Source organism: Enhydra lutris, unplaced genomic scaffold, assembly GCF_002288905.1.
Source record: "Enhydra lutris kenyoni isolate GAN:26980312 unplaced genomic scaffold, ASM228890v2 scaffoldscaffold16, whole genome shotgun sequence".
NCBI classification, from domain to species: Eukaryota; Metazoa; Chordata; class Mammalia; order Carnivora; family Mustelidae; genus Enhydra; species Enhydra lutris.
This window is the reverse complement of record NW_019154100.1, coordinates 12,732,681-12,758,076: the sequence shown is the minus strand read 5'-3', so window position 1 is coordinate 12,758,076 and position 25,396 is coordinate 12,732,681. Positions and strand designations below refer to the sequence as shown.

Sequence of the window (25,396 nt, the reverse complement as noted above, 5' to 3'; positions counted from 1 at the left end):
TTAAAAAAAATGATGTGCTAATGAGCCACAATAGACTTAGAAAAAATACACTATAAAATAGAATAATATGCAATTTTCAAAGTTTAGAGAGCCATTGGTACCTTAGTTTAAAAAACAGATGAATTATAAAGATAGCTTTCATCACCTCTTAACTTCAGCAAGAAATTTAAACAAATGGACTTTTTTGTGAATAGAAATGTTAGACATGACCTTACTCTATTTAGTATGGAACTCTGAAAGAGGCAAGAAATGATTTTTAGTTGGTACGTGAAGACAAAAAAATAAAACAGAAAATTGCTGAAGAGCAATTACTTTTTAAAAACATTTCTTACATTCAAAAATCAGAACATTAGGACTAGTTTTGAACTTTTCTCTTTGTAACTAAAATGACTGTTTATTTTTAAGAGTAAGAAGAGATATCATTTACTGAGTATTTCTATTGTTCCAAGTATTGCCATTAAACCTTTCACAAATAAGCAACCTGAAGCTCACTGAAATGAAGCAACCTGCTAAAGGTCACAAGCACCGTCAACAGTTAATATCTGGACCCAGTCTATTTCTTTTCAAAGCACATAAAGCTATTTATTCTACACTGAACTGCATACTTTGACTTTCCCTATATTTTAAATTACTGTTTTGTTATTCAACAATGCTTCAGATTTTAAGAAACTCCATAAATTTAATGGTTAATTTTTAAGAAAGGAAGAATATTTTGACTTAAAAATACAAATTACAGAGACACACACCCTAATTTCATGTTAAATGTTAAGTAACCTGGCATAACACTCTGGCTATGTCCCTGACCCCTAATCTATAATATCTTATCAATCTCAGAACATCAGGATTAGAACACTTAAATATATTTAACTTAAGAGCTCAATTCCATTAACTTTCAGAGTCATTCTTTGAATTTTCTTAGCTTAGATATGAAGAAGTCTTACCTGTAGATAAACAGTACTTCTGAAACCACAATACATAGGTTAGAAAGAAATTTTTTTTTTTTTTTAAGATTTTATTTATTTGACAGACAGAGATCACAAGTAGGCAGAGAGGCAGGCAGAGAGAGAGAGAGAAGATGAAGCAGGCTCCCTGTGGAGCAGACAGCCTGATGTGGGGCTTGATCCCAGGACCCTGGGATCATGACCTGGGCCGAAGGCAGAGGCTTTAACCCACTGAGCCACCGAGGCGCCCCTAGAAAGAAAATTTTTAACAGACAAGTAATTCCACACAATGATGAAATAGTTAAAATAAATGTTTAATAAATTAGAAGGGATAAATTATCTGTAGCAGGAATACATGAAATCTGTTTTTTGAAGCTAGAAGTTAAACCTTTCCTATTATTTACGTTAGTTCCACAGCTCTGAAAATGGGCTAGCTTATTCCAACTAGGACCATCTCTTTGTAGCAAACAAGGTCTCTCACCCTCATTGTATTTATAGATACTGGAATAAAAACTTCACATAATTAATATATTCTACCTTCCTTCTAAATTCTTACATTAATATATTATATAATCCAAATTTAATAATGCTGGGTTAACAGTAAAAATATTCTTACTAACTTTTTAAAATCTGTAATGAAAATCCTTCAGCCTAACTACCAGATTTTTAGTAGATGGCTTTTTCCTCCTACATAATCTAAATATATATATTTAAAAAGTGATTTAAAAACTAAAGGATAGAAAAAAGGAAAAATAGAAGAAGAAAAAAACTAAAGGATAGTATAAAGTTAGTGAGTTTTTTTTTTTTAAGATTTTATTGATTTATTCAACAGAGAGAGAGAGAGATCACAAGTAGGCAGAGAAGCAGGCAGAGAGAGAGGGGGAAGCAGGCTCCCTGCTGTGCAGAGAGCCTGATGTGGGGCTCAATCCCAGGACCCTGAGATCATGACCTGAGCTGAAGGTAGAGGCTTAACCCACTGAGCCACCCAGGTGCCCCAAAGTTAGTGAGTTTTGAAAGGCATTCCCATGTATGGCACCCTACTGTACTTTGATTAATTATCTCTCAGTTATGAGTTAGTTTCTTATCACATATGGTATTCCACAGCATGCTATGCAAATGCATCAGCCCCACATGCCATCTATATTAGAATACAGTTTGGTTTTTCCAGTTTATAGTAAGTATAATCTAAAAAGTGATTTAGTTTTTCAATTTTGTAAATTATTAACATAAATTAGACAAAAATATGTTAATATTTTTTTCAGTGGTTCCAGTAATTTTTTTTCTGTGAACATGATGTTGAAATATATACAAATGTATGTCATAAACACTGACAAACTCTTCCTGGAGGATAGAAATCGTATTTTCAGAAAGATTTGTAAGGAATATCTACCCATGACATATCACAGCATATGAATATGCTTAACATTAACTACACAGTCCCCATGAAAATTACCTTATGTTACGGAACTACACAGATCAGTAGAGATTCCAATTCTACTATAAAGAATAACCACAAACAATCTTTCTTTAGCTCAAACTGTTACTTGATAAAAATACTACCTGGAACAGGTTTCAGAAAATGTCTAGGACCATCAAGTAAAGAACCTCTGAGCAAGCAATAATGACAACCAGTTCAGTATACAAATGTTCAGTTTTTAAAAATACATTCTACTTAAAAACAACAACAACAACACAATAACCAACTATTATTAGTGGAACGGTTAATGACTATACTTACTATACTTACTGAATTCAAAAATCATTGTTACCAGTCTCAAATTACAACACCCAGAAACTAAGGGCTTAAATAAGACATTTATACAAAAAATTCTGCCTGTCACAAAAAATGCTAGAGTAACTGCCAATTGCCTGAACTTAATCTAGATATAAGGTAGAAGATCCACTGGAGGACTGTGGGCTTTATCTCACGTACTAGCGAAGAGGAAATCTAAAGTTTAAATATGTAACTATAACTATCATCAAGGATAACTACACCAGTTTTAATTCTCAGACTTTTAGTAAGTCTACAAACTACCACAGATTTATTCTATGATATTCTACTATAAGATACTGTATAAACAACTTGTCTCCAGACTTTTACATACCTGTATCAGGCAAATCAAAACTCAGTAATGCTAAAGAACTGTTGTAAGCTTTAATGCTTGTCATACAAATGCTAGAAGAATACTAGGTAAATGGTACAATTTTTACCTGAAAGTAACCTCTCAGTCAACCATGCTAAATCCATAAACTTAAAATTTAACCTAATATTAAATAAAATCCCAGACATCAAATCAATAGTTAAAATATTCTTTAAAAATCCCAGACGTCAAATCAATAGTTAAAATATTCTAAAAAAATCTTTCTTTAACAGGTAAGTTATATAGTTCAAATTTAAAAGCACTTTAAATAATAATTTAATTAAAAAAATTTTTAATAAGAATTTAAAATAATCTCTACCCTCAACATGGGGCTCAAACTCACAACCCTGAGAACAAAATTCCCATGCTCCAACAACTGAGTGAGCCAGGTGCCCCTTAATTTTATATTTTTCATAATTTTCAACATAAAAAAAATTCAGACATCCAATTCTACCAGGTTCAATTAAATGTGCTTGTTTAATTTATTGTGGCAAGATACTCTTTGGAGAAATTGTTTTGTTTCATTCTTTTTTTTTTTTTTTAAGATTTTATTTATTCATTTGACAGAGAGATCACAAGTAGGCAGGGAGGCAGGCAGAGAGAGAGGAGGAAGCAGGCCCTCCACAAAGCAGAGAGCCCGACGCGGGGGCTCGATCCCAGGACCCTGGGATCATGACGACCCAAGCTGAAGGCAGAGGCCTTAACCCACTGAGCCTCCCAGGCACCCCTGTTTTGTTTCATTCTTAAAGGGGCAAAATTCACAATGAATATTTTATTTGAAAATAAGCACTTATATATGTACTTTTTACTCAGGTATATCAGTTATAGAATTCTAGTTGCTAATGCAGAAAACTAGAAAATAAAGATGAAAGTCATCACTTTCCCTACTCATGGATTTCTAATACAAATAAATGGTTATCAACTAGTACCACTTGCCTCAGGAGGCATGCATTGTATTTGTAGTTCCAGAAAATCTTACATAGGGATGTAGACGACATTTCTGTGCATATCAGTTCAACTTAGTACTGCTCAAAAGTAGTACACTATATAGATCAAATACAAAGAAGCAGAGGTCTCCATGCTAAGACAATTCATCTTCTAGTAGTCATACAATGACCTGCTAGGTATACTCTATAGCTTTGCACCAAACAGAGCTTAAATAAGGATGAAAGCTAAAATCATAACTGGCACAGGCACTGTAAAGTACATAATACACAGTTAAATTCTCAGTGGCATTTGTGAATATATATGACTTGGATGAAGCTCTTTAAAAAATATTTATGCATATTCATTTTACCATGTCAAAATAAATTACCTTCATTTTGGGTGTTTTAGGAGACAGAAGTTGTTGAGATCTCTATCAAGTATACTCTAGAAAAAGACTGAATAGTGAACTGTGCCCTATATTTAAAAAATACAATATTTAGTCTACCTTGTAACTTATATGTAAGTATACAACATAATTTTAAACTGGTTTGTTGATGTTTCACTTGGGTTATAGGCATTGTGTATATTTGGTTTGAAGTTCTAAAAATTAATTTTTAGATTAAAAATTTTTTTTTAAAGATTTTATTTATTTGACAGAGAGAGATCACAAGGAGACGGAGAGGCAGGCAGAGAAAGAGAGAGAGAGAGAGGGAAGCAGGCTCCCTGCTGAGCAGAGAGCCCGATGTGGGACTCGATCCCAGGACCCTGAGATCATGACCTGAGCCGAAGGCAGCGGCTTAACCCACTGAGCCACCCAGGCGTCCCAAGATTAAAAATTTTCTGAATAACTGAAGAATTCATAATATACATAACAGATTCTTATTCTTGACTGCTCATTAAAATTATTTAGGAAGCTGTAAAAGATATAAATATCCACCCTCTTTCCCTCTCTTACCTCCTCCCAAACAATTCAGTCTAAAAACCATCAGACTATAGTAAGCAAAATAGGTGTCCATGTAGGGTGGGATTAGAGAGTGACAAGAGATTAGTTTACCATCAGGGGACTGATCATATAAAATTTGGAAACAATATTAACAGTCAAATTAATATTTAAAGTGCAATGCATTTTCAAGCACATATTCAGCTATATACTCTCGACCTCACCTTGTAGTTTATCTAAAATTCTAAGCAAAATAAATAATTTCTTATTTGGGAGTTGAATTTTCATAATAAAGCTGAGACTTCTTGGACTTAATCCTGATTACCACAGAGAAAGGAAGTTGGATATATGATTTTATGGTCATCACAATTTTACACATTTACTTCCTCCCACCTAAATTTATTAGCAACTGATTCACTTCCCTTCCCAGGCAATAACTATTTCTATCTTACTTTTCATATCATTAAAATATATGATCATGGCAAACATACACTGTATTACCTAACAAATAACAATCCACCAGATACAACAGAAGAAAATGAAGGACAAGCAACATATATTAATTTCCATTGTGGGTTTCTTTTAGGTCCTAAGATGATACTAATTTTGGCTTAGATGTTAATAATATTTTAATATTAATATTGTAACTGATTTCTTAATTTAAAATGGCTTCTGAAGCAATTCACTGAATTTTAAAGCATGACATTATATCCATCAATACTTTCTTCGTAGGACCCAAACTGGCAAACATCTTTCAAAGGAAAATTTAAACAGAAATCTACTACCTGCTGGTCAAGAATGGAAGTCTTCAAAAGTGAACAAAACAAAACGGATGCAACACAAATATTCAAGGAAATAGATTAAGTTTCCAGCTTAACTACTACACTAAATTTAATTTTTTTATTGGAAAAAAGTATAAGCACACAATAGTCATGTTGGTATGATAAAAATACAAATCCACTTCACTGCTGTAAACCTTACAGTAAAATGCTGTGACAGTCCAGAGATTAGATACCATAATTAGATGAAATTTTGGCCAAGTTGGGTGTTTATATCTGGTATTCAATCAGAGGCCAGAATACAGAAAATACAATGCAAGTTTTCTAACAATGTGCCTCCATAATGGATTTCCATTAGAGTCCAAAGACCTATTGTCTTGTAAAGAGGGAAAAAACAAAAACAAAAATAAAAATACCTTATCCTTCTCAATGGCTACTGGCATCCTAGTGCATTACAAAACGTGTGATATACTCCTAACATATGTGAAATAGGACCCCTTTACTATATAATTTAAGGCCATTCTTTAAAAATTGAATAAATGGGGCTGACTGGAGAGGTAAGATGGTGGAGGAGTAGCAGACTGAAATGACATCAGGTCCCAGGAGTTCAGCTAGATAGTTATCAAACCATTCCAAACACCTACAAACTCAACAGGAGATCGAAGAGAAGAAGAGCAGCAATTCTAGGAACAGAAAATTGACCACATTCTGAAAGACAGGACGTGCTGAGAAGTGAATCCGAAGGACGGGAAGAGAGATTGCGGGGGGAGGGGCCGGCTCCCGACAAGCAACAGAGCAGTGGGGAACAAAATCCGAACTTTTAAAAGTCTGCTCCACTGAGGGACATCGCTCCATAGGCTAAGCAGGGGTGGAGCCCTCACAGGGACACTGTGGTCTCAGGACCCATGGGTCACTGAAAGATCGGGGGTGTCTGATTGTGACAGAGCTCCCAGGTATCAGAGTGGGGAAGCAGACTACAGAGACAGAGCCAGAGAGTGAGCTTTCAGCTTGGTGTTACCTTAAACCATGATGCAAGGCACAGTCAGACCGCTGCTCTTTGAGCAAGGATCCCACAAGTGGCAGATCCAGGGAGACTCACCTTCTTCCTCTGCAGGCAGGAATCTACTGGGTTTGGAGACTCCCAACAGGGCTGTGCGCCAGAGACAGAAACGCTTGGTCACTGGCTGGGTGAGCCCAGAGCGTGGCCGGAAATCAGGGAGATAGGAGTGATTGACTGCTTATCTCCGGGGGCGCACTGAGGAGTGAGGCCCTGAGCTCTCGGCTCCTCTGGGCCAGAGACTGGGAGTCCACCATTTTCATTCTCATCTTCTGGAGCTCTACAGAAAGCGTTCAGGGAACAAAAACTCCTGAGCGTGAACTCAAGCAGATTTATTAGCCTGGCCCCTGGCAAAGGCGGTGCAATTCCGCCTTGGGTAAAGACACTTGAGAATCACTACAACAGGCCTCTGGCCAGAAGATCAGTAAGAATATCCAGCCAAGACAAAGCTCACCAATCAAGGAGAACAGCTGAACTCCAGAGCTAGGGGAAAGCAATGCATGGAATTCATGGCTTTCTCCCCATGATCCTTTAATCTTGCGAAGTTAAATTTTTTAATTTTTTTTTCTTATTCTAATTTTCTTAACTTTTCCTCTTCCCTCTCTTAACATTTTTTAACAGTTCATCTTAACAATACCTTTCTAAAAAAAATATTTTTAAACCTTCATTATTACAGTCATATTTTATCCTTCATTGTACTTAACCTTATTTTTTGTATACATATAAGATTTTTTTTTTCCTAAAAAATTTTGGGATACAATTTCTTCTAATATATCAAAATATACCCTAAATCAAGCATAGGGCTTTAGTCTAGAATCCAGCCTGAGCACATTCTCCCCCCTTTTTTTTTTCCCTTCTTCTTTCTAGTTCCAACCAACTTATCAATTCCTTTTTTAGAATTTTTTAAAATTTTCATCTTTATAGTCATATTCTATCCCTTCATCATGTTTACCCTTATTTTTGTATATAAGTAAGTTTTTGGTTCTTTAATCTTTTGGGAGGTAATTTCTTCTAAGAGACCAAAATACACCCAAAATCTAGTGGGTGTCTCTGTTCTATTCACCAGTCTAATATATATATACATATATATTTTTTTAAATATATATATATATATGTATTTTTTAAAAATTTCTCCCCCCAGTTTGGGGTCTCTTCTGATTGGGTTAGTATACATTTTTCTGGGGTCTCTGCCACCCTTTTAGTATTTTATTCTCTCGTTCATATATTCTTATCTGGATAAAATGACAAGGTGGAGAAACTCACCACAAAACAAACAAACAAACAAACAAAAAAACTAAAGGCAGTACCGACAGCTAGGGACCTAATCAATACAGACATTGGTAACATGTCAGATCTAGAGTTCAGAATGATGATTCTCAAGGGGCTAGCTGGGGTCAAAAAAGGCATGGAGGATATTAGAGAAACACTATCTGGAGAAATAAAATCGCTTTCTGGATAAATAAAAGAACTAAAATCTAACCAAGCTGAAGTCAGAAAAGGTATTAATGAGGTGCAATCAAGAATGGAAGCTCTTACTGCAAGGATAAATGAGGCAGAAGAGAATTAGTGATATAGAAGACCAAATGATGGGGAATAAAGAAGCTGAGCAAAAGAGGGACAAACTACTAGATCACCAGGGCAGAATTTGAGACATAAGTGATACCATAAGATGAAACAACATTAGAATAATTGAGATTCCAGAAGAAGAAGAAAGATAGAGAGGGGCAGAAGGTACACTGGAGCAAATTATAATAGAGAATTTCCCTAATATGGCAAAGGAAACAAGCATCAAGATCCAGGAGGCACAGAGAATCCCCCTCAAAATCAATAAAAATAGGTCCACACCCTGTCACCTAATAGTAAAAGCTTTTCTTATCTGGATAAAATGACAAGGTGGAGAAACTCACCACAAAACAAACAAATAAACAAACAAACAAAAAAACTAAAGGCAGTACCAACAGCTAGGGACCTAATCAATACAGACATTGGTAACATGTCAGATCTAGAGTTCAGAATGATGATTCTCAAGGGGCTAGCTGGGGTCAAAAAAGCTGAAAGCAGCTTGGGTCAAGAAGTCTATAACATAGCATTGTAGAAATATTAGATTGGCAGCAAACTTATCTACAGAAACCTGGCAGGCCAGAAAGAACTTGGCATGATATATTCAGAGCACTACATGAGAAAAGTATGCAGCCAAGAATACTATATCCAGCTAGGCTATCATTGAAAATAGAAGGAGAGATAAAAAGCTTCCAGAACAAACAAAAATTAAAAGAATTTGTAAACACCAAACCAGCCCTACAAGAAATATTGAAAGGCATCCTCTAAGCAAACAGAGAGCCTAAAAGTAGTAGACCAGAAAGGAACAGAGACAATACACAGCAATAGTCACCTTACAGGCAATACAATGGCACTAAATTCATATCTTTCTATAGTTACCCTGAATGTAAATGGGCTAAATGCCCCAATCAAAAGACACAGGGTATCAGAATGGATAAAAAACCAAAAGCCATCAATATACTATCTACAAGAAATTCACTTTAGACCCAAAGACACCTCCAGATTTTAAGTGGGGGGGGGGACAATTTATCATGCTAATGGACATCAAAGAAAGCTGGGGTGGCAATGCTTATATCAGATAAATTAGGTTTTAAGACAAAGACTATAGTAAGAGATGAGGAAGGACACTATATCATACTCAAAGGGTCTGTCCAACAAGAAAATCTAACAATGGGGCACCTGAGTGGCTCAGTGGGTTAAGCCTCTGCCTTTGGTTCAGGTCATGATCCCAGGGTCCTGGGATCAAGCCCTGCATTGGACTCTCTGCTGAGCCTGCTTCCCTTCCTCTCTCTGCCTGCCTCTCTACCTACTAGTGATCTCTGTCTGTCAAATAAATAAATAAAATCTTAAAAAAAAAAAAAAGAAGATCTAACAATTTTAAATATCTATGCCCCTCACATGGGAGCAGGCAACTACATGAACCAATTGATAAAATCAAAGAAACATATCGACAATAATACAATAATAGTAGGGGAAAGATCAACAAGGAAATAAAGGATTTAAATGACACAGTGGACCAGATGGACATCACAGATATATTCTGAACACTCCATCCCAAAGCAAGAGAATACACATTCTTCTCTAGTGCACATGGAACATTCTCCAGAATAGATCACTTCCTGCGTCACAAATCAGGTCTCAACCGGTACCAAAAGACTGGGATCATTCCCTGCATATTTTCCGGCCACAACACTCTGAAGCTAGAACTCAATAACAAGAGGAAATTTGGAAAGAACCCAAATACATGGAGACTAACCAGCATCCTACGAAAAAATTGAAGGGGTCAACCAGGAAATTAAAGAAAAATTGAAAAAAATCATGGAAACAAATGATAATGAAAACACAACTATTCAAAATCTGTGGGACACAGCAAAGGCAGTCCTGAGAAGAAAGTATATAGCCATACAAGCCTTTCTCAAGAAATAAGAAAGGTTTTAAGCACACAACCTAACCCTACACCTAAAGGAGCTGGAGAAAGAACAGCAAAGAAAGCCTAAACCGAGCAGGAGAAGAGAAATCATAAAGATCAGAGCAGAAATCAATGAAATAGACACCAAAAGAACAGTAGAACAAATCAACGAAACTGGGAGCTGGTTCTTTGAAAGAATTAATAAGACTTATAGACCCCTGGCCAGACTTATCAAAAAGAAAAGAGAAAGGACCCAAATAAATAAAATCATGAACGACAAAGGAGAGATCAGAACGAACACCATAGAAATACAAACAATTATAACATATATTGAACATATGTTGAGCAACTCTACTCCAGCAAATTTGACAATCTGGAAGAAATGAATGCATTCCTAGAGATATATAAACTACCAAAACAAAACTGAACCACGAAGAAACAGAAAACCTGAACAGACCCATAACCAGTAAGGAGATTAAAGCAGTCATCAAACATCTCCCAACAAACAAGAGCCCAGGGCAAGATGGTTTCCCAGGTAATTCTGCCAAACATGTAAAGAAGAATTAACACCTGTTCTCCTGAAACTGTTCCAAAAAATAGAAATGTAAGGAAAACTGCCAAATTCATTTTATGAGGCCAGTATTACCTTGACCCCAAAACCAAAGACCCCATCAAAAAAGAGAATTACAGACCAATATCTTTGATGCACACAGATGCAAAAATTCTCACTAAAATACTAGCCAATAGGATCCAACAGTATATTAAAAGGATTATTCACCACGACCAAGTGGGATTTATTCCTGGGCTGCAAGATTGGTTCAACAACCGCAAATCAATCATGATCCAAAGGGGCACATGCACCTGAATGTTTATAGCAGCAATGTCCACAATAGCCAAACTATGGAAAGAACCTAGATGTCCATCAACAGATAAATGGATAAAGAAGATGTGGCATATATATACAACGGAATACTATGCAGCCATCAAAAGAAATGAAATCTTGCCAGTTGCAACAATGTAGATGGAACTAGAGGGTATTATGCTAAGCAAAATAAGTCAATCAGAGAAAGACATTTATCATATGATCTCCCTGATATGAGGAATTTAAGAGGCAAAGTGAGGGGTTTGAGGGGTAGGGAAGGAAAAAATGAAACACGTTGGGATCGGGAGGGAGACAAACCATAAGAGACTCTTAATCTCACAAAACAAACTGAGGGTTGCTGTGGGGAGGGGGGTATGGAGAGGGTGGTTGGTTATGGACATTGGGGAGGGTATGTGATATGGTGAGTGCTGTAAAGTGTGTAAGCCTGACAATTGACAGAACTGTACCCTAGGGGCAAATAATACATTATATGTTAATAAAAATAATTAATTAAAAAAAAAGAAAAGAAAAATTGAATAAATGGTACACGTTTATAGTAGTACAGAACCTTTTTATAAGAATGTATGCAAAAAAGTATATTCATAAAGGGCAATAAATCCTTTAAAAGATGCTTTCCTAATTTGCCTGTTGAGGGTAGGAAGAAACTCCACACAAGAAATGTGTTAGAAAAATTGTATTATACCACAAGGAGTCCAATAAGACAACTCTCTAAGATCTATAGGACAACCACTATTTTTTTTAATTTTTAAATACAATTTATGTAAAGCATTTTTTAAATCATGCAATAGCTTTTGTTATTAAAATCTGGGTCTTAGTAAAATGCCTGGAAAATAATTATTGATATTGTATATTTAAAATCTTGGGCAAAAATGTTTGGTTAGTAAATAAAATGCACATTATTTTCTATTTTAATAATCATTACACAAGTCTATAAAATTTTTTTTAATAAAGTTGATTAAAGAATGCTTTAAATGGTTTTTTTTCTATAACCAAATGTTTTTCTGCAGTTTTTCATAAGTAAATTTTTACAGATGGCCTCTGTGGTAACCTACGTAATCATTTTAACTTAAAAAATATGTATTTGGGGACGCCTGGGTGGCTCGGTTGGTTAAGCAGCTGCCTTCGGCTCAGGTCATGACCCCAGCATCCTGGGATCGAGTCCCGCATCGGGCTCCTTGCTCGGCAGGGAGCCTGCTTCTCCCTCTGCCTCTGCCTGCCATTCTGTCTGCCTGTGCTTGCTCTCTCTCTCTCTCTCTGACAAATAAATAAACAAAATCTTAAAAAAAAAAAAAATATGTATTTGGAGTTTTTTGTTTTTCTTGCAAGAGCTTATACTTTATTAAAAGGTAAAACTGCAAACATTTATACAGACACCCATTATGCCTCTGGGGTTACTCATGATTCAGTATGTTCTGAAATTCACTGAAAAGTGAATTTCTATCCTTTGGAGAATCTCAAATTAAAAATGGATCATTCATTAATGAATTACTAGACTCAATCCACAAACCATTCTCCTTGGCCATTATCAAGGTTCTTGAATATTCAAAATTAGACTTAGAATCTAAAGGCAACAATTTGGCCAAAAAAACAAACACACGTATGCATATATACACATTTGATTCCAGCATCAGAAAGGAATTCAATATCAATTTTAACTAACTCTAGGACTGACAAATGTATTTAAATGGCATTTGAGAAAGACGTTTTCATGTCCCTGGATAGATAGCTGATTTCCATTGTCTACTTAAGGAAGAACAATATGATGAACCTATAGCTGACCAGAATGTCTTAGTTCAAATACATTCAATATTTTTGTCAAATGAGTTAAAGTACCAGGAGTCTAACTATTCACAGACTTTAAAGAAATAATAATCTTAAACTGTATATTACTACAATTTAAGATTATAGTATTGACATTCAAAAAATATAACTTCAGTAATTTTTGGAGATAAAATATTAAACAACCGTATACTTTTTACTTAGCTAAATAAATATAAAAAACAAGTTTTAGGTTATAAAAACTAGTTTTCTCAAAAATAGACTTCTCTTTTATTCCCCCCATATTCATGTCTTGCTTTTTTAATTCCATATAAGTGAAATCATATAGTATTTGTCTTTCTCTGACTTATATCATATCAATCTCAAAGAACAGATTTTATCAAACATTTACAATATACTTAATGAGTCATCTACAAAATAAAATTGGATTTTATTGGTTATTCTGTTGACTCACATTTATATATATTAATATATATTTGTCAAAACAAATTTCTTATTACCCAAGGCAGAATTTCCCTGCCATTCCCTACGTGTGGTAAATTAGCACAGGGTGACTTTCTTTGGTGACTAGAACACTACTTAGTATGTTACATTAACTGGAAAGTATACAAAACAGCTAAAATATTTCAGAAGAAACTACTATAATTTAGTAAAGCTGTTTATTCCTTATTTTAAGCACTATAAAATCACCATCAGAAAATATTAGTGAAGTGCATTAGATTAAAATGTTGGTCATTCATAATTATAATTCTCTTTAAAGTAAGGAAGCTGATGGTATGATATGGCTATCAAAATGAAGTAAAACACTTCTTCTTATGGACTTTTTTTCTCCTTACCTTAGAAGATGAAGAATCACACTCCTGACATATCCATCCATAGCCTGTTTGTTTAGGAGACTTTTTCAAAGGGGGATCCAAACAGCCAAAATGGTAGCACAGTCTGCATTCATCACACCTGCAGGGTAAACACATTTATGGTATATCTAAATAGTATTAAAAAAAAACTATCTTTTTCAAAGACAAATGGCAAACTACTATACATTTCAACATGGTTAATTCTATGCTTAGTTCACAAAATTATTAAATTAATGTCTATGACAAAGACAATCTAAACCTGAAATAAATGTTTTAGGAAAAAGCAAAATACAGGAATAAACTTAACAAAGTAAATATCATTTAGAACACTTTGATAGTAGAAATGTTAAGAACATGTGAGTGAATGTACATGTATAGCCAAATGTGTTCAAAACTAACATAATTTCACTTTGAAATTCAAGAATTAATCATTTACCCACTAGCTTAAAAACATTTAATATAAGATACTACATATAATTCTAGATTATGAATTCAATCTAATACATTGTAATTACTTAAAAAAAACTTAAGGTGTAATCAATCCTATACAATTTATACCTTATTATACCTTATCACTCTTCCTCCAAGTTAAGGTAGATTGTAAATGTATGGTCTAATATTTACAGCATGCTAACACAACCTAGCAAATAAAAACCATCCTAAGAATGTGGTATCATTTTTCTCAAATATAAATATTCTCAAAATTTACCTGTCACTTTCTCTCAATGCATTTGGGTTTTCAAAGTACTTCCTAGTACACCTTAAAGCTTATGAACAAATATTTTGATAGTGTCTTTGCCACCTATGATGTACAAAATCTAAGAATAAACTATCATACCTATTCTTCGTTTCAGACAATCTCATCCTGCTGACAATGAAGAAAGATCTGCATTATTTCATTGTTTTGTAAAAAAAAAAAAAAAAAAAAAAAAATTGCATCAGTTGGAAAAACAAGACCAAAATTTGACAGCAAATAACAAATATGTATACATGTTATAGAAAGGATTATATCCTCATTTTCTTTGTGCTCTTTTAACTTAAGATACTTTTCTTCAATCTGTCAGATTCTCTTTGTATATGGTTTCTCTTACTGATTTAAACATTGAGAAATCCACAACTACAAAACCAAGAGAAAAATTTTATAATACATGTTATTACTTGAATAAGATATAAAATTACTATTCAGTAACCTTTATTAGCAAAAAGGGGGAAGGAATTAGTGCTATAAACCACACATAAAGAAAAACAATTGTTTTTCACAATAAAGGGGACTATAAACCTACATTTATGTAAAAATTTCAAATCATGCTACCAAATCCAATTGTCCAAAGACCCATTTTAGAAATCAAGAGTTTCAGAAAGTTAGCCAATTAGCCAAGTTATTCAGTTATAAAGAAATTTAAAACACAATATGTCACAAGTTTATGCATTTCTTCCTCTAGAACTTTCTCTTTATGAACGAAATAAACTTATGCACTTTTCCAAAAACCTTTTTTTAGACTCAGGACACGGCCTTGAAAAAAATTGTCTACCATAATTCTAGCTACATGAAAAATAAAATCAAACAGGAATAACAGCATTTTATTTATTATGCCGTTATAAATAAACCAAAGGATATTTAGAAGTCAAATTATTCAAATACCTGTTGTTCTAGCATTAAGAAAAATTACAGATAACATATAACTAACATCAAATGTAACATAAAGAGACTAAATAGCAAGCCCACACAATTTTATGTTCTTTCTTGTCAATTCAACTTATTTACCTTTCAATAGTTAGAACTTCAATTACTTGATATATAGTTACAGGAACCTTCAGAATATGAGTACTTCTGAATTTATGAGGAGGTTGAGACTTCTAGACAGCTGAGTGCATATTCCTTCAAGCATAAAACTAGTATTTCAATCATCTTTGATGGGAAATTTAAAAAGAATCACATTCTTTGCTTCATCAAGAAAATACATTAAATATAATTTACTTTGTCATCTCAGGGTCTTGAATACAAGTAACACATGCTGCTATGTCCAGCAGCATGCCAGCCTTTTATGTTTGGAGTACTATCCATCATGAGAATTGAATTCTCATATTCGACTTTTTATAGGTTTTCAGCGTCCTCACTTGCTTAAAAAGTATGGGCTACTGCTTTCTGATATTGTGACCCTATTTGTCTAAGCATTTCCCTAACAATAATTCGTTGTGGATTTAGAAAACAAATCTTAAACCTCAGTAAAACTATGCAAACAGACAATTAAAAGACATGAAAATGAGAACTTCTACTGAGTTAAGTATATGGACTCAATTTTGGGTAATATAATCCTTTTTGCTTCACTTCAGGTTTTTGCACAATGTTCCTTAGAGTTCAGATTGCCAATCTAGGCTCTTGATAGGTGAAGAGTTATGGCATTAATGTTTTCCTAGTTCATATCAAATTACAACCCAATTATTGCATATTTACCTTAAAACTGTGTTGAGCTAACTTGAAATTACAATTTATAGTGTATAACTCACATCAAACACCATAATCAATATAAAGGTAAATTTTAATTTATTTTTCACATTCATCGGTGCAGGTGATTCTTCTTGTTATATCTATGTATTTCCAGCTAATAAACTTAAAAACAAGTTTGCTACACTGATAGAGTTCCAGTTTGTACCAGATTTCAATTTATTGTAAAATCAAGTTACCAGCTCAAGAATAAATGCACAGAGAAAAGAAAGGTTTTATATGCTAGATTTGTTACATGATAATGTTGAAGTATATGCCATTTGGAAATAACATAATCCTTACTGAGTACTTCATTAGTAATACCTTTTAGAATGACTTAATCTCCATATGGAACTCTAATGTATTTGTAATGGGTCTCAGAGGAAAGGCAAAATTTGCTTGTCAGAATTAAGGGGATATTATAAGAGTTCTCTAAAGTTATAGCTCACTCACCAGTAAATAAAAACTGCAATTGCAAGACTAAATAACAAAAAAAGAGTAGTTAATATACTTAGGAACTGTCAAAATCCAGGAAAGAAAAACACAAAGAGAAATAAATCAATCTTGAAATCAACAGTTCTGTTAATAAATATGCAAATTAAAGCTCTTTCTATAAATGGCTAAAATTATTTCCATGTGGAAAAAGTACTGTTGTTTCTACATTAGAATACTGAGGACATCCATAGCTTTACATGCTGGTAACAAAAATATCCTCGATGATACAAAGTAAACTCCAACAGAATTTGTAAGAATTAATACATCATAGACAAATGCAAGATACCATTAAGAACTTAAGAAACCGAGGAACAATGTAGATGTTAAAAATACTGGATTACTTATTTCATTCACACACACTCCACTCTGAAAACTTAAGCAACTTCTATCAGCCAATAAATTCTGGCCATGTTACAAATTTAGATCTTTTTTAAAAATTGAAAAGCAGAAACTCCTAAGGGTCTGCAATCATTCTGCTACTTAAAAGGTGAAACAAAGTTGAAGTAGTTATTGATCAAATTATTATTTATGGTCTCTACTATTTCTCACATATACCTGGAAACACATAACTACAGCACATAATATATATATCTAATTAATCAAAAATAGTGAACACAATGTTTTAAAATCTTTTCCAAGAGCAGTCATTGACCCACAAATAATATAACACAATATACTTTATTAAAGAACACAAATGTCTATGTAAAAAAAAAAAAAAACAGATTATAATACCAATAGCACATATACTAAGTAGAAAGGCAGTATCTTAAAATATTTAAAAGAGAATATTAAATTAACCTATAAAGAAATACTATGGATTTTTTAAATAAAATACAAATTGGATTAAAAGGATACTTAAAGAAGTATCTTTTAAACACCTAATAAATATTGTACACATTAAACTACAGAGCATTCTAAAATTACAGTTTTAATAAGATAAAATGAATCCCACTTAAGATGAAAGGAAACCTGATTTTTAAATTAGATTATTACTAAATATTACTTCCTAGGTATCAGATTCATAAAGGATACAATGTAAATAATAAAGCAGATATAAACACAATTCTATATGTATTTAAAATACTTACTTAGCATATGGTTAAGTCTAGCACCCTAGACAAAGAAGAGGAAGAAAATGACTTATGTTCATGTCTAAGATCCATACAACAAGCAGTCCTTGGTTTACCTGATTACTGAGGACATGAATACAAGTAAAAAGAAACAACTGATTTATTTCTGCCTGTACCAAGAAAAAGGCTAAAAACCAATATTCCAAAGGATTTCTTTAACCCTCTTAATTTCCAATTGATAATTTCATTAGAATACACTAAATAACTATTTTTAAACTAACTGAAACAATTAAGTGCACCTCCTATGCATGTAACTTATAGCCAACTTATAAGCTAAATTTCAGAAGAAGAAAAATCCATACATGGGACTTGAAAAGGGATGTACATTTTTTTGTGATCAAGTTGATTCATAATCACAACTATTTTTTATGTCAAGGAACATTTTATTTAGGTCCATGTCTATATACGGTAAAATACTGATTGAAAATATATACTATTACATCTCTTCACTCAAAAGGAAACAGACTAAATATTGAGAAAACTGATGGGTTGGGTTTCCTTACTTTTTCATGATCTCTGTGTAAAACTTCTATATAAGAAAGATCAAAAGAATATTAACATTACTTAAATAAAATTCACTAGCAGATTAAAACACCCACACAAATCTATTAATGGTAGTGATAGATTCTTTCATTGAATAGTAGCCAATTATTTTAACTACTCATATTAACGGATGGAGAAAATGCTGGATTGTGGCCCATGAGTTAAATAACTTTTAAAATAATACAAGCTTAAACAAAATTTTGTATTCTACCAATCATAATAACATTTCATATCAGTAAAGACATTTTACTCCTTGTATTTTACAATTTTAGTGCAAACCATCTATACAACCATTTTCTAAATGAAATAATTAGAAAATGTACTTTAGATCACATCTCACAAATAAAAGACTAATGTGGAGATCTTCAACATTTTTCATTAGTGCCACTATAGACCTCTATTTTTATCACAGGCAATAATGAATGAATGAGTGGTAAGAAAGACAAAAATAGTCTTTACCCATGAGAGTGTATTAACTGAAAAAAGTATCTGGATAATTACTGAAATCCAAATTCATATTTAATGATAACTTAAATAATAACATCAATTCAGTTAGCTACATCTGTAACAGCCAGGTTACAAGATCCAAAGGGAAACAAAAAAATAAAACATGAAACCAAAAGAATTCATATAAAAATACATAATTAAGGTCAAGTACCGCCTCACAGCATGAGAGAATGATGAGACATTTCCATACCTGAAACACGTCTGCTTTGTTTTTTAATAAACTGATCTCCATCTGCTCATGCCCTTGGAAATTTTTCAGCAGTACAACCTGCTGTGCTCAAGCCCCACATAACTTTGTATTTCCCTGCTCATAATTAACTAATTGTGCTCTAATCAATAGTGTAGATCCTGATTTTACAATGTAAATCAGATAAATGAGATGATAGCTGGGGGTCAATCTCATTTTATTTAGAAAACCCAGCATGAACATCCAATTTTATTTTATCTTATGTACCTGAACAGCAGTGAATCTTATCAGCAGGCCTGCAGAAAGTCTAAAGAGTGAGCACTGGGAGAAAGAGGCCTATGTTCTTACAGAGAAAGTATTTGCAAACCATGTCCATCTCAGAAATACTTTTAATCATAATCCTTAATAGTATGTAATTTTACAAAGTGCTGACTCAGACAGGTATGAAAAAAATCTATCTTCATATACATGCAACCCTAAAGCTGAGTCTCTCAAACAAGTTTCAATTGTCAAAAATAGTTTCAGAAGATAAAAAAAAAAAATTTAAACATTACTCCACTCTACTGTAGAAAGTCCTTCTACAACTCCTTGAATAGATTTTGCTGAAATACTCATAAAATATTTCCATATTGTGAATCAAGTAAAAGAGTGGTAAGTTTTGTAAAATAAGGAACACTGTTTAAAAAAGAGTGGTCTCATTAAGTGATAGGATGTATAAACAAGGAAATAGGATAATGATAATAAATGATTATTATTTATTGGTCAGTAATCTATTTTTAATGTCATCAGTGTAAAATCAGATAAACATCAAGCAATACATGAATAATGATGGTATGTAAGTGATACATAAATATCCTTTCTAAACTAAAGATGGATAAAGGTTAAGGCTAACCCTTGCATATTCAAACATAACCCTAATTTCCAACCTTTTTTTAAATAAACGAAGTAGTGAATTATATACAAAGGCTATGTTCTTTGATTAATTTCATAAATTAGTTACATAAAATAGTGCTGTCCCCATAATAATTAAAATTAAAACTTAAAAAGTAAAAAAAAATTGCTTAAATGAATTTATGAAAAGAAAGACAGTGTATGTTATAGATACAACTCCTATAAACTTATCTAGAAACAAATATTTTTGGAAAACTTTAGGGCTCTTTTCAAGACATTAATGCCATCTTCAATCAATGTAACCACAACACAATGATTCTTTTAAAACCTATTATATACAAATGGTTCTCAAAGTGGTGGTCCCTGGCCATCAGTATCACTCAGGAACTTGTTAAAAATGCAAATTTTCAAGCCTCATCCCAGACCTACTGAATCAGAAACTGGAGGGAGACAGGAGGAGTAAGGTAGGGAAGAGGATAATAAGAAGATGGAATGGACAGCAATCTGTGTTTTAACAAATCCTTCCTGTGACTCTGATGCACTGTAAAGTTTGAGAATCACCACTATATACTACTATGTCATTCTTCTTGTACTTCTGAATCATTTAATTTCCTTCCTGATAGAATTAGTGTATTCTTCCTCTCTCTACTTTGTGAGAAATAGCCATCATTTACCTAACCTACCGATTTCGCACATCTGTGAAATATGTATCATTTTGCTCCTATTTTTTTAAGGGCTCATTAATATCTCCTTTGAATAGGAATTGGACCAATCATGGAAAAGAGTTAATTATATACTGTGGAAATATGAGAGCACTCAGGAGATTATGAGGAGAAAATGTTTAATTCTACTCCCTTTAAAAGTTCTCTTACATGTTTGCAGTACCAATGATCTTATGAATTATGAGATTTGTATTTGTGATGTGCGACAAAGATTTTAGGGTTAGCAACAAATATGGAATAGCATATCTACCACTGAAGATTTTAAGATAGAGAATGATGATAATGTAGTATTCTAATTTAAACCCGGTGGAAAGGATTTTGAATAGTGACACCAAAACCACAAGGCTTAATGGTTTCTCAAAAAATCTAAAATAAAATGACCCACTAGTAATTTCTTACCATATATCAAAGGAGGGTGAGGAACATTAGCATATTCTTTTAAGGAAATGGCAATCTGTCATTTTACTTATTATCTATTACAATTAAGCAATAGTAATAATTATCAACTTTCTCTTCAGCTTACGTAGAGATAATGAGTCCTTATTCCAGAAAAAAAAAATGCCTACTGGTTTTGCTACAGGCCATTAATAATTTTCCTCCAATGTTAAAAGATCTTTTGATAAGTTAATAATCTCAGTTTATACATATTGTATATACATATTACTTTTATTAAACATCTTATCCAATAATAAGGTTCCTTACTGTAACTATAGATTACTAGCATACAGCAATTTCATACTTACACTTGCTTTTGCTTATCTAAATATCGCCTATTCTATTCCTACAGTTTAAACTATTTTCAATTGCCACTATACCTGAAAAGATGTCCAAACCACATTTATAAATCAGGAAATTCCAAGAAACAAGTTAACAATTACATGTATATGTACATTTCAATTTCAGCCAAGAGTCTCTTCTAAATCAGTTCAAGATGGAGTGATGGAATATTCAACATATTTCTGTCGTTGATTTAAAACTGGATCATTAAAACTTGAAGATCAAATTTTAATTCTGTAAACCTCTGGAAAAATATAGATGTTGATGAAGATCTTTCAGTTGGAAGGTTGTATAGTCATTAAGCTTTGAATCTCCCTCCTTATTTCATAACCTCAAATTTAAGGTCACGAAAAATAAAATTATATCGAACACCGAAAGTTCGTATTAAATCAATGAAGACTGAATAAAATTGGGTATTACTAAAAAATATCTAGAGATCAACACAGATATATTTTACTAATGAGCTTAAAATTTGAAGTTGTAAAAGTTTCATGCTAATCATATTAGTGCTTTCACACTAGGACTAATGAGCCAAAACTAGAATGGCATATGCTTCACAAGTTTTTCACTTTTGCTGAATATTATAAATAGGAATAACCATTAAATAAGAGTCTATAGTTGTTTCCCATGTAATATTTCACATATGAATATATGTTTTAAATTGGATGAAATAGAATAGCAGACTAGTGGAATGCATTGTCTTTCTTGTTTGTTACTGGTATTGTTCAACAACAACGAGTAGCACATTGCACTTAAGTTCCACAGGCTTCCAAAACTCTTCAGTAAGTCCAAACACTGCATATCATCATTTGCCAAAGAAGCAAGAGGGAAAGACATTACTTAATAGGACAATTCTGACAAGACATTATCTACTATTATTCAACAATGCACATATCAAATGTTTCTGATTAGTGCAAGGAAAAAAAAAAAAAAGAAGAAGAAAAATATAGAAAAAAATCCACACAGGCAAATTAACTGCCTTGTCAGTCCAAGCAACAAACCAATCAATTACATTCTATCCAAACCTGACAAGCAAAGGCAACTTTTTGCAGTGATAAGCTTATGGGAAGGACAAGATAGCTGTTCTCCTTTACTTTATGTACTCTATTGAGAGTGTTATCCACATTTTTAAAATCACACTTATAAAAGAGGTTTCCAGGATTGCCTCCGAGGATGAGCTGTGGCAGAGTTGGGTCTCATGAAGGGTATCTACACAGTAAAGTGATAAGAAAAGAACATTAACATTTAAAGATCATAGCAGCTCTGTACTATGTCTTATGAAACATACTAACAATACCACAGTAGATTCAAATAACATGATTTGGTCCAAAGAGATAGATACCCTAAACCTAAATGCCATGATCTTGTATAGGTTCTTACTGTTTAAAATGGAATCATATTATCCTTTGAAACACTGAGTTGCCTCCTCTTGTATTATTAGTATTGTTATTATTAGCTTAAGTTACAAATTAAATCTATCTTACTAAAACAAAAAAGAAAACATAAAAATGTTGGAGAGTTTATATTTACACAAGCAAATACGTATTTGATCAATAAATGTTTCAAAAAATAGCAGTTTGCTCTTTTTTCTTCAACTATGGCAATTTAGCAAATGCTTGTGAAACTGCAGAAGGCATATTGAATGTAACTGTGCTGAAAACAATTACACCTAATTGCCATGTTACAGTAGGGCTGGTTCTGCTGACTATAGTCTCAGGGAGGACATTTTCAAATGATGTCTGTCCCCTAGGCCTACACTGCCTTCCTTTGTTAAGGAATATACTAGAAATGCTTGGTTACAAGTATGAAAAGTATATCCTGAACTAGCTATTTTAGTGGACTGTGCAACAAAAATGGCAGAGAAAATACCTCACAGTGAAGACCAGGAAGATTATGAATGTACTAATTTTAGCCAGATTTTCAACACTCATACACCTGCATTTATTTCTCAAAACTTTTTCTATTGTTTCTTGTATTTATTTCACTAGCAACATGTATTCATTTGCTACCTTCGTGCCTTTATTTTCAGAGGAGAAATGTTAGGTGCTTAGTGATTAGAAGAGCATTTTTTTTTTTTTTTACTGTGGTAAACACAGAAATTTATTTCCTTCAGATATCTGTCTGTACCTATATAGATGAGGTGAAACTGTCAAAGTAGTAACACATCATAGAGAAAATTCATTTTAGTATTTAACTACTGGAAAGATGTGTTTAATGCTTCTAAGTTCCATTGAGAAAAAGAAAGTGAAAAGTGGCACATCACAGACAAATATAGCACTACTGAGAAGAGCTACCACACCAAGCTGAATAATTTCCAAAGAAAGCAAAAACAAAACTGTACAAGAAAAAAAAGAATATAATGTGAAACACAGTTTTCAGAGAAATGTACTTATCACCATATGAGAAATAAACAGAAAGACCTAAAGTCCTTTGTCAAATAACAAGGACATAGGAAGAGCTGAATTCCCTTGTTGAATAGTCATAGCGCTAACTTTTCTCAGTGCTTCAGTCTCTCAGAGCTTTAAGCATATTCTGAATGTGATATTCTGAGAAGTGCTTTGTCTGCAACTTAAGAACTACTACATAAACATAATGTAACAGGAAGCAACCACACCATTTACCAAAGAAGTATAATTAAATCTTAATTACATGCACAAATGATGGAGACTAGCAGATAATCCAAAAGATGTATCTGTATTTAACTTTGAAAGGAATTTGAACATAAAAACATTAGATATCATGGAAATCTGCTTTAAACCCCAGTGAAATCTAAGTTGAATTTTAACTTTGAAAAACACTAAAAAGCTATTGCTAATATTCTATCCTACAATTTCACTTAATATTCTAAATTTCCCTTGAAGCCAGAATAAGCAGTGTGACTTGTCTGGGCTACTATCTTCCTAGGACAAAAGACTGTGGTCTTTTACATCAGAGATCAAGTTGTGGCTTTGTATTTGTTCCATATGTATCTAGTAAGCTTACTTACAAATTACTGTAGAAAAAAGTAATTATTTTCAAAGGGCTTCCCTGATGCATATACCAGTAGTCTGTATCTTGTATAGTTGGAATTGCCTGCCAAGAAGCATTTACTTCTTTTGACCCAATAAAGTCAAATATGCTGACACAGTGTAGTCTAGAGAGGCAGTATACCTAATGATTATGTAGAACATAAGCTACATAGTCAAGACTATTTAGACTCAAACCCTAATTCTACCACTTTCTAGCTGTGTGATCTTGGACAAGTAATTCTTCTCAGTTCCCTCTCCCATAAAATAAGGATAAAATCTGTATCTATTCCCTGGGATTAAATGAGATAAAATATGGAAAACACGAGCACACAACTTGCCCCATAAAAAGCACTCAGTAGGGGCGCCTGGGTAGCTCGGTGGGTTAAGCCTCTGCCTTCAGCTCAGGTCATGATCTTGGGGTCCCGGGATTGAGCCCCACATTGGGCTCTCTCTTCAGTGGGGAGCCTGCTTCTCTCTCTCTGCCTGCCTCTCTGCCTGCTTGTGATTTCTCTCTGTCAAATAAATAAATAAAATCTTCAAAAAAAAAAAAAAAGCACTCAGTAAATCTCAGGAACTAAAAGAAGAGCAGCAGATTTATCAAATAGTATAAGTATTTATTGGAAGGGAAAAATTTATGTTTTAATACATAATTTATATAGTTTCAATATAGAATTGGAATAATTTCTATTTCATGATGCTTAGTATCTCTGTCCCTCAGTTACCTAACTTCCAAAATGGAGATATGCCTACCTCACAGGACTGTTGTAAATACTGAATGAGAGCATACATTTAGAGAGCAAAGAAGAGAGTCCGGGACATAGGAAATATCTACCATTAGGATTATTTAAATTCCCAGCCCATAAAGACTTTAAAATAACATT

General features: G+C 33.2%; 1 protein-coding gene across 4 annotated transcripts in view; it reads right to left on the bottom strand.

Annotated features, from left to right (window-relative positions):
* Positions 1–25,396, bottom strand: part of LOC111147237 (PHD finger protein 14) — a 232,980-nt gene that overhangs the window by 56,527 nt on the left and 151,057 nt on the right. For 2 of the 4 annotated variants that reach the window (XR_002640604.1, XM_022503155.1), the window contains exon 17: positions 13,753–13,870. Coding sequence is in view for 2 of the 4 variants with exons in the window: in XM_022503155.1 (XP_022358863.1) it covers positions 13,753–13,870 (118 nt within the window). In the remaining 2 variants the exon portion in view is untranslated. Of the gene's footprint in view, positions 1–13,752; positions 13,871–14,608; positions 14,636–22,601; positions 22,717–25,396 lie in introns of all 4 variants that reach the window. The other 2 variants (XR_002640605.1, XM_022503156.1) reach the window with 2 other exon arrangements.